The following is a 14,332-nucleotide window of genomic DNA, read 5'->3' as shown; positions in this document are numbered from 1 at the left end:
AGAGTCAGAGGATTCTAAAGTTGACTTAAAAATGAAAACATGCACGTGGTCAAAGCGAATAGAAACAGCGACAGCAGAGGCCTCTGGAGAAGGGAGAACTCGGCTCAAACACCTTCTTCTGTTGCCAGCAGCAGCCTCTGCGATCAGCAAACACAACCAGGGGTAGTTAATACAGCAGTGAGCCTTGGAGGCCGGTAGCCTCTCCAGCATGCGAAGCTGGGCAGTTCCTCTGGCTGCAGCAAAGGGAGGCTTAGAGGGGAAATCACAGTAGTGTCACAGACTTGAAGATAATAGACTAATCTCTCTTTCTTCCCTACTCTCTCTCTCTCTCACACGCACACATGGGCGCGCGCGCACGCGCACACACACACACACACACACACACACACACACACGTTACCTTGGGGTCTGTAGGGAATTCCACTTTTCGGCCACCCTGAAAAGAAAAAACAGCACAGTAAAAAACCCCAGTTTCCACCGACAGTGTTTCATAGCATCATAGTAGTTAAAGCGCACAGTGTGACTACTTTCTGGTGTGTGTGTTTTTATTCACATGAGATGACGCCAAAATTACTGAATAGAAATGAAGGCAAGAGATTCACATGGTGCTCTAAGTGAACGTGCACACCTAGTGTGTGCTTCTGTTGTTTCTGTTTGGTGTTTTAGAGCTATGGAATCGAACCCAGAGCCTTGCCGTGCTGGGCAAGCACTCCACCACTGAGCCGCATTCTAGGTCCTTGGGTTATTTGCTTTGTGTTGTTTTTACATTTCTGATACAATTTTAATTTGTATTCCAGGACTCAGTGCTATTGTTTTTCTTGTTCTTTTGAAACACGATCTCACTCACCATGAAGACCAGCTAGCCTCAAACCTGGAATCCTCCTGCCTCAACCTCCTCAAACTCCTCTTTCTTATTTTTTTATTTTTATTTATTTACCTATTTATTTATTTATTTGGTTTTTCGAGACAGGGTTTCTTTGTGTAGCTTTGCACCTTTCCTGGAACTTGCTTTGTAAACCAGGCTGGCCTCGAACTCACGGAGATCCACCTGCCTCTGCCTCCTGAGTGCTGGCATTAAAGGTGTGCGCCGCCGCCGCCGCCACCACCACCACCCGGCCAAACTCCTCTTTCTTATCTCTCTTGCTAAATAACCCTAAGGTTTGACACATCTAGACCAAACGTCTCCTATGAAGTGAGCTCCACCTTCTACACCTGCACGGGCTGGCCCTTCAGCAGGGCTCAGGTTAGGCTGGCATCCTCAGCAGGGCTCAGGTTTGGCTGGCATCCTCAGCAGGGCTCAGGTTTGGCTGGCATCCTCAGCAGGGCTCAGGTTTGGCTGGCATCACCACCCCGCCCTTTGGTCCACCGCTCCCAGCAGCCTCACCCCTTTGTGTTTCCTGCCCGGTCCCTGAGGCATCTGACTTTGTAACCAATAGCCTACAAAAGTGTTGAAGTTCACACAGTATGGAATAATAAGACAAGCTATTAGGTAACCCTTAAAACCTCTCACAGGGCTGGGATTATTACACTTTTATAATAAAAAGGAGGCTTTTTTGTTGTTGTTAGAAAAAAAAACCAACTAAAATCAGAGAAGAGAGTATTACATAAAAATACTAGACAGGCAAAGGTCAGTGGTGGGTAACCTGGGAGATGTTCCACCCATGTGTCTTGAAGATCTTGAAACGGCCCAAATAAACTGAAATCACAAAGAAACAGGCTAACTCAGCCAGGCCTTACAGCCTAAGGAGCACCTTCCGAAAAAATAATCCTTCGGGGGCTCAATAAACTTCAGAGTTTTAGAACCATCACATTGCTCTTTAAGCTTGGAATAACTCTTTCATGCATTCCCAAAGCTAAAGCTGGGCTCTCTGAAAGTGGATTTCATTTCAGAAGAAAACAAAAGCCTCAAGTCATCTGCATTGGGGTCTGCAGATGATCAGACGGAACGTTTTACTAGAGAGGAGATAAAATAACTTTCTGATTCGTCTCAGGCTGGCTCTGAAGACACCTGCAAAGCGGGGTTTCCCAAGCAAGCAGTAGCAGGGGCTTCGCTCCCTGGTGCTGAGTGAGCACCCAGTGTCCCGTGGCACACGCCACCCACAGCCCCGCACACCACAGCCCCGCACACCACAGCCCCGCGTGGCAGCCTCATCCCGCCGAAGCCTTTCATTTCAGCAGAACAGCCAGAGACCAAGGCAAATATGGCGAGGAGGAAAAGGAAGCGCAGGCCCCTTCTAAGGCACAACTACTTGGGAGGCTAAGTACTTGAACACTCACTCACCTCAGCTCCCCTTACTCCTGTCTACCTCAGCCCGGCCTCCTGGCACTGCCCCTGGGCTGCTCCTCAGCATGCCCTGCCCAGCCGTGAGTCTGCCCTGGCCCCACGTGCATTCTCTGCCAGCTCCAGCTATGACAATCTTGCTCCTGTTTAAGACTCGGCTTCACTTATAGAAAAGTTTTCCCAGTTATGAACCTGCCCTGCCTCTCCTCCCACTAACTGGAGTTTTATTCATCAACGCTCCCATCTTCCATAACTATTTCCTCCACTTACTAAGCCTGCTCTTAGCTAAAGCTTGGCACAGACATCTCCTCTGGGAGGCAGAAGATGCCCTCAGGGCAAAGGGCACAGTCTTGTCCCCTTTTCTTAGCTGTGAAATTGAGTAAGTTATTGCTTCTATTATTTCTACCCAGCAACAGGACTCATCCATACGTGTTACATATGCATGTAAAGCAACAGAAGCTAGTTTTACTGTTCAAAGTCACAGCTGGTAAAGATTATGGAGGTCAAGCTAACGGAGTTGCTGCCTTCGGAACACCAAGTTCAGTTCCATGTTTACCATTTTCAGGGGCCGCATGGATCCAATGTACGCTTCTTCAGTATCCCAGAAGGATAAATCAGGGTATTCACCAGGCTCCAGGATGAAAGGGACACCTTGAAATCCAGGTTCCTCGTAGATCAACCACCTAAATCACCACCATGGAAGCAAAGAGGCAGGAACTCATGATTTATGTTTTTCTGGTCCCTCCTGCATGGTACACAGGACGCCCCTGACAAGGAGGAGGGCAAGAACAGAGGAGAACGTGGCCACACGGGCATGGCTGCTCCTAAGTGTGGGTGAAGAGCAGCCCCCAGAGGAGCCAGCTGTATGGTGTTCCCCCAGCCTATGATTTCCTCTTGGCTGGAGTGGCCACTCACTTTAAGCCATGTTATAACTATTTTTACATGGGAATGTCTCTGTCACCTGGTTAGAGACCCCCAGTCAAGCCATCTCAAGCCTGGTTTCACATTAGTATTTCATTCGGAAATAAAGACTTAAGAGTTCTACCTTATCATTTCCCATGGGGTCAAAAATTTGTAACAGCTGACCCCTCCAAAAACTTACAAGGAAGGCTACCTAGAATCTCAGCTAATCCTCACAACAGTGCTACCAGGAAGGAATGCTCTTGTCCCTATTTCACAGATGCGGTTAAGTCACTTGCCCCGAGGCAGGGCTGCTGCAGGCTGACCCCTGGTCCCCACTCCCTGCCAGTCTTTCCCATTGCAGGGAGTGTACCAACATAATCTGCTCTTCCACACCCACGAAGCATCCTCACTGTGCACACCACTCAGCACACGCCACTGTCCTCAGGGCCAAGGTCCAAGGGCTGCCTGTTCCCAGGGGGCAACGCCTTTTGAGCGCTTGATTCTTCTCTTAAAGACATTGCAATTCCAAGTTCTCGTATTGGTTACGTCAGCTGTCATTTCTGCTCTGATCAGGGAGTGGCAGCCCCACCCTCTCCTGAGCTAAGGCCAGAGAACCATAAAAGCATGCTCACTGGAGCTGAGTGCATGTCTCTGGGAAGGTGCAGCTACTGGAGAAGTGATTTATGCTGTGCAGATGTTACTGTTCCTCCAGAAACACAGACTAGCTCTTCCCTCTGTCCCTCCTTCTTGAGCCCCAGCCCCACACAGGGGATAACTTTGGTAGTCTGGCTGAACCGCCCAGCTGTGCTACTCTACCAATCACACTACGTTCCCAGATGTTGTGCCCCAAAGCGGGAGCTCTAAATGAAATCCTTCACAGCAAAACAGGGTCTGAGGGTGCAGTTGCTTTCCTCTTGTTTCTGATTTTGGCCATTTTAGTGAAAGTGTGTGTTAAAGATGCCCTTAGACATTCTTTAGACTAATTACCCAGAGATTTGCCACCCAACTCTTACTAAAGATCTGTCAACGGGTGCACGAAAGACTAGGAAGCCCTGTGGTGGTCTAAGTGGAGATCAAAGACCTCAACAGTGTCCTAAGGCAGATCACAGTTACAAAGGCAGAGGGGTGTAGGGGGGAGGGAGTGGAAGAGCAAGGAGGCCTGGATGATGGGGCTCCTCACATGCTAGGGTGTCTATTTCTAGCTTACAAAAATGCACTCAGCTTATACAGTCTAGATTTTTTAGTGCTTTTCTATGCAAACGTTACACTTCAAAACAGGTTAACTAAGGTGGGAAAAGCCTGTCTTTTAAACACCCTGCAATACCTCTAAGCCAGAAGGCAGCAGGCTGAGGGGACACTCTAACTTCTTACATCGAAACCACGACAGTCAGGAAGGCACATACATTTCTGGAGCCCAAGGCTGGCTTGGGCACGCTACACATGAGCTTTTTGATTTGGCCAAGGAACGGAAGTTCTGCAGTCAACACTGTTGAGTCTGAGTGCCTTACAAGTGGATGTCTGTGCTTTCTCACAAACAGCATGTGCGGCTCATGCAGTAACCCTGAAATTTTACAACAATTAAAAAAAAAATTTATTAATTTTCATGTGCATTGGTGTTTTGCCTGCATGGGTGAGGGTGTCAGACCCCCTGGAACTGGAGTTACAGAGAGTTGTAAGCTGCCATGTTGGTGCTGGGAATTGAACCCAAGTCCTCTGGAAGAGCAGCCAGTGTCTTAACTGCTGAGCCATCTTCCCGGCCTAAAATGATGTTTTCAAAGTAGCCTTCTCATGAGGGCTTTCCTTCTTTGGGTTGAACTGTAATGGATATGTTCATCTAACACTTATTTATTTATTTATAATCAGTTTCACTTTCCTTGAAGCATATGGGCTAGGCACAGCATCTACAGAAGGTGGGGGACTCTGCGAGGAAGCGGGACATATGAACCGGTGAATCTGCAAGACTGAGAGTCCTCCCTCAGTGAGCCAGCCTAGGGACCTTCTGAGTAACTGGGAAGGACATATGCCCAGTGCACTTGGGGATCTGAAAACGCATGCACAGAGCTTCAGGAGAGCAGGGAATTTTCTTCAGGCAATGCCATTTCTGTTTCTAAAGATTTTTTTTTCCTTTTCCATTGTACTTAGGTAAAGAGCTGAGCTCATTAAAACTACAGTTCAGAGTCATATCAACTATACTGTCAAGATGCATGCACTTATTTTTTTTTAACAACCATGACTGGACTGTGCATGAATGTATGCATAAGAAACATATGTGATGACTGTGCATGAATGTATGCATAAAGAACATACACGATGAACATGTGTCAGCGTATGCATAAGGAACAGACAAGATGACTGTGCATGAATGTGAACATATACGAATACTGCTGAACAATGGCCATTGTATATTAAACAGTCTGTGTATTAAAATATGTGTTATCATTCCTTTAGAAATACCCTTTAGTTCCATAAGAAAAATCTGTCGTATCATGTGTGCTTGTTCTTAGAACAAGTAACTAATAGCTGACCACCTAGCATGCACAACTAAGCCGTGCATGCACCACTGCGTCCTAGGAGATGTAGTTGGACATAAACACTGGCCAAATATTTGTGGAAATTAACTGAAGATTAAATATGAGGTTATTCAAAACTTCTGAATAACTTTGCAATGGAGATATGTTGGAAGAGCCACACTAACTAGGCAGACAAACTTGAGGTCATCAGTAGGCAGGGGGCTATTTTGTCATGTGTTGATACAGCATAAATACACGATACCACCTCACATGAAGTGCCCTTGCCAAAACTGTTCAACCTAAGTGTAATCGTACCTTTAGACATGACCCTTCATATAACGAATAGTTAATAAGAGGATCATGAGAAAATAAACACTCAGGAAAGCCCATTCTCTAAGACAGCTGGCTGAGGCCTTAAAAGCCTGGCTTGTCCTGCATCTAAGGCTCAGGGATCACTGCAGAAGAGGAGGCAGAAAGATCGTAAGAGCCACAGGAATGGGAAGTTTGCTGTGAGACTGAGTCTCCTGGGAATGTCAAAGAAGCTACATCCATGGAGTCTCATTAGCACAGCTGCCTGAACAAGACGTGACCACCACCACCAACACCAGACATGCTAGCATGGACGCGGGGAAGCTCATGAGGCCCCTACCCTAGACACAGATCTAAAAACAACTCGGGAATGCTGAGAGTGGGAGAAAGCCTTCCCCAGGAAAGAGCCCCCAAATTGGTTATCCAATGCCTAGTGGTCAGCCCTGAAAACATATACATATAAGTAACAGTGTACAGACAGAGAAGGTTATGTATTTATATATATTTTATATATTTAGAAATGTGTGTGTGTGTGTGTGTGTGTGTGTGTGTGTGTGTGTGTGTACGGGCACATGTGAACAATTAAAGAGGCCCCTAATTTAGAAGAAGGTAGGTGGCATAGGGATTAGAGGGAAGGAAGGGAGGGAAGGAAATAATTACATAATTTCAAAAAGTATAAAATACTAAAAAAGAAAGAAAGAGGCCCCGCTCCAGAAAAGCCTGGCCTAGTTGCACGCTTCTATAACCCAGCTCTCGGGGAGACAGGCGGCTCCCTGGCCTCACCAACCTGTCAGTCTAGATGACAATTACAAGCACAGGCATGAACAGGCAAGCACAGTGGACTATGGTGCATGTACTACGATGCACGAAGTCTGGCCCGAGCAGCAAAGAGATTTACAGGGGCAGAAAAAACAATGGACTTAAAGCAGGGACTCTCACGGGAACCTTCTGGTTTGGGGGCCAGACAGTGTCTCTCACTGTGGTGCCCAAGTTAACCTGGAGCTCACGTTATACTGCCTTAGCCTACCAAGTACAGGCATGACGGGCATGCGCCACCAGGCCTGGCTCTGGATCTTGATTTAAAACAAAACAAAAACTACAAAGGACAGTCTGGAGGCAACCGGGAAAATGTGGTTCTGGGATGTCATATTATCTTATTATCATATTATTATCAATGCAGTTTCTTAGGTAAAGTGGAAGTTATTATTTCATTATAAAGAGATTCAGACTGAGTCTATAGGAACAAAGGAAGAAAATATCTACAGTGTAGGTCAGCTGACAGCAAAGGATAACAAACACGAAGCTGGGCATAGCGGCGCACGCCTTTAATCCCAGGACTTGGGAGGCAGACGCAGGCAGATCTCTGGGTTCAGTCTGGTCCACAGAGTGAGTACCAGGACATCCAGTGCTACACAGAGAGACCCTGTCTCAAACAAACAAACAAACAAACAAAAACAAGATAACAACCATGGGAAATATTAACAATCACTGAATCTAGAGGATGGTGGGCAGGCGTTTCCACTATTCTGGTGGTGTAATACAAATGGGTACTAATATAACATGTTCCACAGCAGAATACTTATAGTTACTATAACATAGCAAAGAAAAACACAGGAATGCAGGCAAACCAATGGATATGTGTAGTCTTAGGAGAGAGTTTATAGATGTGCAGAATAAGGGAATGGGACCAGAGCAAGTGACGGGGTTCTGCAACAGAGCTGGGAGTGACTCAGGTCCTGAGCTGGGTGGCAGGCTCACAAGGGTGTGTGTCATTACTGAGCTCCCAAGCTGGCATACAGACATATATTCTTCGGTAGACATCAGCTACTTCATGGTAAAAATGATGGAGCACATCGGACTAGTGAAAAAGCAGTCCCTTCACTTTAAAGCATCAGAACTCTCCAACTCACAACCTTGGTCCACACAAAGTAGCCAGCCTGTCTTCCTTACTTAAATCATATGCTCCCTATGGAGTTCTAAAATTCTTTGTTTTTTAAAAACATACACTAGGATTACGCAAGCCTGCCTTTGCCTCAGGGAAGATTGGGGCTACCATCAGCCAGCCACTAAAGCAAAGGCTTAGAAATCATTCATACTCAACAGAATCTGAAAGGCAGATTTAGTTAAGAATTACTCATTTCCTGAAGAAAGACTCTGATAAGGCCAGTTACGCCCTTACACGTGCAGAGGAACTTAATCTAGAGTGAACAGGGCCCATGAATCTGTTTATTAATCGGATCTAGAGAAGTCCCCGCCCCCTCCACGACCCAGAGCACTGGTGTACCAGCAGCAGCAGCAGCAGCAGCAGGGAGTGAGGGGTGCCTATTACCAGGTAAACCCTCCCACCCTGGTGGGTGTGGTGGCTGACACCTGCAACCCCACCCTAGGGAGGACAGGGTGGATGCAGAGAGTAAGCTAGATACAAACAATCCTATCAGCTCACCCAGACTTCCTTGGGCTCTATAAAAGAATTAATGTCCTGAGTTCACCAACCAAGCTCTGTAAGCTGGACTTTGAACAATCAGAGGCAGCTTTCAGGAGGCTTCTGGCACAGAAATGAACAGCTGAAGGAGACATCCAAAGGCAGTGATCACAGAGACATTTTCATTTGCCAGACTCATACATTTTCTCCCAATCCCCCAACATAAAAGTGCCTAAGGCACATAACATCTTTTCCCTCAACCCTATCCACTGGCCTTTGAGATCTAATGTGGTACCAAATTTAAAGCCTTTTCAATGGTCATTGTTCCCTTTCAAAACTTGCTTTTATCTGCTCTGCACACACAGAATCCCTTCTCCCTGCTGTGGTGCTGAGAATTGACCTCCAGGCCTTCTGCATGCTGGGCAAGTGCTCTAACACTGAGTCACCTCCACAGCCCTTTCAATGCCTCCTCTAAGCGGAGGAGTCCCGGGTTCTAACTGCAGCCTTTCCCTGCAATCCAGGCCTACACTTCCACTGACCCCGTCCCCTCGAGTGAACTCGCAGTGGATCTCAGATTTAGCCTGTCCAGAACAACTTCTGAATTCCACTCTTCCTCGCACGCTGCTCCTGCAGGCCTCCGCTCTTGGAACAGGCCAGCGTTCCAAGCCTTCTGAGCCCCAGGCCCCCCGTACCTCTCTAAAACTTATCAGCAAATGCTGTCAGTCTGCCTTTCAAACTCTTTATCCCGTGACTGATGGAGGCAGATTCAAAGACCCACAGCCAAACCTTGGGCCGACCTCAGGGAGTCCTGCTGAGGAGAGGGAGGAGGGATTGTAGGAGTCAGAGACATCACGGGAAAACCCGCAGAGATGGCTTGCCTGGCTCATGGGAACTCACGGAATCTGAACCAACAACCAGGGAGCCTGTGTGGGACTGACCTAGGCCCTCTGCATATATGAGACAGTTGTGTAGCTTGGTCTATTTGTGGGACTCCAGGCGATGGGAATAGGGGCTGTTCCCAGTGCTTTGGCTGGCTCTTGGGAACTATTCCTCCTGCTGGATTGCCATGCCCAGCCTGAACACAGGGCGAGGTATGGTCTTAGGGCAGCTTGGTATGCCATGCTGATGTATAGGGGAGGCCTGCCCCTTTCTGAGTGAATATGAAGGAGGAGTGGACTGGGGTGGGCGGAGAGAGGGGGGAAAGAGAGGTGAGGAGGGAGGGAGGCTGTGGTCGGGATGTCAAATACATAAAATAAAACTCTATCTCAAGCCTCCACTCTCACAGCTCCTAAGCCACCACCACCCCTTGCCTGAATGACTGGAACTGCCTCCTGCTGCTTTGCTCTTTCCTGCCCTCCCCTCTTGGCAGCCTATTTCTATACAGCCGTCAGTAATCCTGAACTCTGCCCTAATAAGTGCCCTTCACTCGATGACAAGCTATCGCCATGCTCTCCCTGCCGTTATCTCACTTATGGAGAGGAGGGTAGTATGGCTTGGATGCTCCTCTCAAAATGCAAGTTGAAATTTAACCTCCCCTGGAAGGTCCTAAGACAGGAGATCATACAGGACCTTCAAGAGGTAATTCAGTCAGACTCAGTCATGGGGCCTCTTTCCTCATGAATGGAGCCACCCATTCATGGACTAACGGGTGATTTCAGAGCGGCTCTTACTGCAGCCAGGCTGGCTGTCTCGTGTGCACAACCCTCCTCCCACACAATGCCCTGCACTGCCCTGGGACTTCACAGTCCCCACCAGCAGGAAGGCCCTCACTAGACGCCTCCCATCCCCTAAAGCTGTGAGCTAAGAAACAGTACTCCTCCTGAACTCTCGGCATGTAATATTTATCATGGCCACAGAAAATGGACTAAGACAGAGAGCTGTTTCTTAAGAGCGCGCTTCTTCCATTCCCAAGGCATGGAAGGAGCACACGTGACTGCTGGGGGGCTGGGGGGAAGGGTGCTCATTCTTAACCTGTTTCCTTGGATACTTACTTTACTTCAACTGTACATTTACCCACTATAGCTTTTCCAGGTATACTCAAATTTTTAGACAAACAAAAGAACAGTCATAAAGGTAGCTAATCTACACCGTATTTCCTCCTACAGAGCTCTAGATAAAACATTATCTGTCCTGTCCTAGAATACCTCCTTTGACAAGAAACTCTACCAAACAAGGCAGGCCACTTTCCTTTCAACCATTAGGAAGCCAACGCCTACTCCTCCAGTTTCTAGCTCTGTCCCTCAGGACTGCTATGGAACACCAGAAAACGAGCGGAGCTTCTCCACTTCATTTCTTCAGAGATGGCTGCTACCCTCTCCAAGTCACAGCCTCCACAGTCACACTTCCTACAGATACCTGAACGTGTTCAGTTCTTGATTTCTGGGGACTGACAATCAGAGTTTGTGATCTGCAGGTTATACATTCCTCCTATCTACACAATCAAACCACTTCCCCTTGATAACAACAATGGCAAACTAAGATTCATAGTGGCCAACAGAATGCCAAGGCATAACTAAGGAGCACTTTCTCATTCGTTTGGAGATATCCTAGACTGCTTTACCAGATAGACTCTGAAACCTGTGGCTGCACATCCCATTCATAAAAACTTGTCAGTGCTACCCGAATATGTAAATAATTATATATTACATACATTACCATTGCACTAATTATGCATTTCAGAAAACTTACACAAAAATAAAATGTTAAAAAGGAAGAGATTTGAGTGGCAAGATGGCTCAGTGGGGTAAAGAAGCCTGATGACCTGAGTTCCATACTCAGGGCCCATATGTTGGAAAGAGAGAACCGATTCCTGAAAGTTGTTCTCTAACTTCCAAACAAACTCCATAGCACACACATGCCACATACACACAGAGACACACACACGGGTCTACACACATGCCATATATACCATAAATAAATGAAAAATAAGTTTAATAACTTTTCTAAAGAAAAAATTTTTTATATAAAATGTCTAGCAACTTTGATGGGGACTTTTCTAGCATGTCAGCAGACCCCTCCCATGTGCCGGGGCTTTGAGGTCCACTTTAAAGACGACATCTTCTGTCCTGTGCCTCCAGTTTTTATCCTCATCTCCCCTGTCTCAGATATTCCCACTTCCCTCAAAACATTCTTACGGTTTCCTGGGGCTTGTGCAGCCTTGTGCAACACGACAGCATTGTGCAACAATGGTGATAGAACTCTGTTCAGCTTGAACCCATCGCACTTGAAATAGGGAATTATCATGAATGTATAATCTGCTCCTCAGCACTGAGGGGCCGGGTTTCTCTGTGATAAGTGAAAAGTCCTATGTGAAAAATGTGGTTTCCAGGGCGGGGATATAGCTTAGTGGTAGAGCCCTTGCCTATCATGCCTAAGATGAACCCCAGCACAGGAGAAGGGGCGGGTGGGCTGGGGGGACGCCTCGGCAGGGAAAGCATAAGCATGGTGACAGGAGCTTGGATCCCCATACTGGATCCTGCATCCTCTAGTGTTCCTGATGGACCCTCATTAAACTGCATTTGAAATGAAGACTTACGTGCCCCAGTGCACTTTAATGGAACACGTCTTCTGCATCACACCGAAGCCTTGCATTTCCTCAGTATCATCAAAGTAAGAATTCAGGAGTCCTAACCCTTCTGGCTCTGTAAACAAGTCAATTTGACTAATTCTGTAATCCTGAAAAAAAAAAATACACACATATTACATATATAATTAATATATTGTGCATTGAACTTGTAATAAGATCATTACTCTTTCTCTTACAACTGACTGAAAACTTTATTCAAAAAATTTTAACATGTATGTGTGAGCACCTGAATCTATGTATGTGCCACATGTATACCTTGTGCTGGTGGAGGCCTAAAGAGGGTATCAGCTTAACTGGAACTGTAGTTACCGTCATGAAATGCTCAGTGTGGGTGCTGAGAACCTAACCCAGGTCCTCTGGAAGAGCAATTGCTCCTAACTGCTGAATCATCTCTCCAGTCCCTTAAAATACACTTTAAATACACCTACAATTCACAGGGCACTGCTACTTCATCTTCTCCTTTCCTGTTTACACTCATTACACAACACGGAGGCTGTGTTGGGTCAGACATCCTGCTGTGATCACACATCTCAGGGTTACATTCAAGAGTCACCAGGAAGGTACTTTCTTGGCATTTTGAAACATCTTTCTCTTATCCTCACTCGGCGTTCCTTGGTCAGAGGACTTTTGGTTCCTTTGCTCCGAAGTCACTATCCCAGTCTTGTGGCTAGTCTAAATCTGCACTTGGGTTCTTCCCTAACTATGGTTCTGTGCCCATAATCCCTCCATAGTGACTTTCCATGACTGTGACTAGAGCTCTAGGATGTTGGTTTGGCTTAAAATGTAGGAAAAAAAATACACCCACAGCACTTTATAAATCTCTTCATTCTGGCCACTGTTCCATGCCCTTGGGCGTATAAAAATGGAGGTGTGTGCTGCAATATATAAATGTGTGTGTGTGTGTGTGTGTGTGTGTGTGTGTGTAAAGTATATGCAAAATACTCCATAATTAGGGTGAGGACACCCTAAAATAGTGTTCCTTGGAGCTGCAGAGTTGGGTCAGTGGTTAAGAACACTTGTAGTTGTAGTAGAGGACCCCGGTTCGATTCCCAGAACCCACATGGAGGCTCTGGCACCAGACATGCATGTGGTGCACAGATGTATATGTAAGCAGAATACTCATCACATAAAGTGATAACACAGTGTTCGTCCTATCGTATATGGCTTACCACACTACGTACTCTACTGGCTATGGTGGTGATGCCTATAATTCTGGGGGCTAGAAATGTACAGAGGCAGGAGGATTGCTGCAGCTTAAGCTACACAGCCAGATTGTGTCAACACCTACTTAAAGATAAATAATGGTCATCGTCTAAGTCACTCAGAAGTATTGACCTGGGGTATGATGCCGCACACCCAGGTCCTGGCACATGGTGTGGAAGCAGGAAGATCAGGAAGTAGAGCTACGCAAGGCTGTCTTAAAGCAAACAAACAAAAGGAAACACTGAACTAGAAAGTAGGCTTCTCTCTGCCAAAAACTGTTTCCCATCCTTCCTCATCTCCCTTTAGACCCTTCCACTTTCCTCTACTGCACTCGACAACATCCACCTCTATGGCATAAAGTTATGATCTAACCTTCCTTTTGTAAGATGCCAGAAATTACCTGTTTACAAAGAAAGACGTTAGCAATACCTTCCTCCTCAAAAGCAAGCAGGAACTTCTACCCACCTCTATAAACTGACCTCAAATAGCTCAAATAATCTGGGGTTCTGCTGTTGCTTAGAGGAAAGATTTGTTTGGGCTCAGAGGTTCAAGGGTCATTGCTTTGGACCTACGATGAGCCTGAATACCATGGAAGCACATGTAAGCAGTGCAAGGTCACCTAATGGCAGCCAGGAAGCAAAGACACACAGAGAGATTCAAATAATATTTTGAAATCCACATAAAATCTGAGTTGAGCTACCAACTAAATTATTTCTGGATTGCCCTTCTAAAGTAAAATATCCTTAAGTGCCTCAAGGAAAGCAGAACTTCATGCAGCAATCGAAAACTTAAGCAAGGGACTGGCGAGATAGCCCAGCAGTTAAGCACTTGCTGCATCCGAGAGGACCAGAGTTCGGGTCCTGGCAGCCATGTCACCGCTCCAGGGGACCCCAAACCCTCTTCTTGCCTCCATGGATACCTGTGTACATATTTGCAGACACAGGTGCAGACACATAAATAAAAAGTAAAATAAATCTAAGGAAAAAAGCCAGTCTGTTCATAGAGAATTCATCACAGTCAGGTTATGTAGTAAAGTGCTTCTTTGGGATGTGAGTGGAAGCTAGAGCGAAAATCTCTCCTAACAGATATATCATGAAAAAATATCTAATGATTAGAAT

At 46.4% G+C, this 14,332-nt stretch overlaps 1 protein-coding gene across 1 annotated transcript in view; it reads right to left on the bottom strand.

Moving 5' to 3' along the window:
* Crybg1 (crystallin beta-gamma domain containing 1) overlaps positions 1 to 14,332 on the bottom strand; it is a 57,814-nt gene that overhangs the window by 26,039 nt on the left and 17,443 nt on the right. Inside the window, exons 6-8 of the mRNA XM_059272450.1 lie at positions 11,961 to 12,100; positions 2,838 to 2,964; positions 401 to 436 (exon numbers count right to left, since the gene is read on the bottom strand). Of these exons, the coding sequence (XP_059128433.1) occupies positions 401 to 436; positions 2,838 to 2,964; positions 11,961 to 12,100 (303 nt within the window). The remainder of the gene's footprint in view (positions 1 to 400; positions 437 to 2,837; positions 2,965 to 11,960; positions 12,101 to 14,332) is intronic.

Source organism: Peromyscus eremicus, chromosome 8b (assembly GCF_949786415.1).
Source record: "Peromyscus eremicus chromosome 8b, PerEre_H2_v1, whole genome shotgun sequence".
Lineage (NCBI taxonomy): Eukaryota > Metazoa > Chordata > Mammalia > Rodentia > Cricetidae > Peromyscus > Peromyscus eremicus.
Note: the sequence above shows the minus strand (reverse complement) of the source record. Positions and strands in the feature narration are given on the sequence as shown.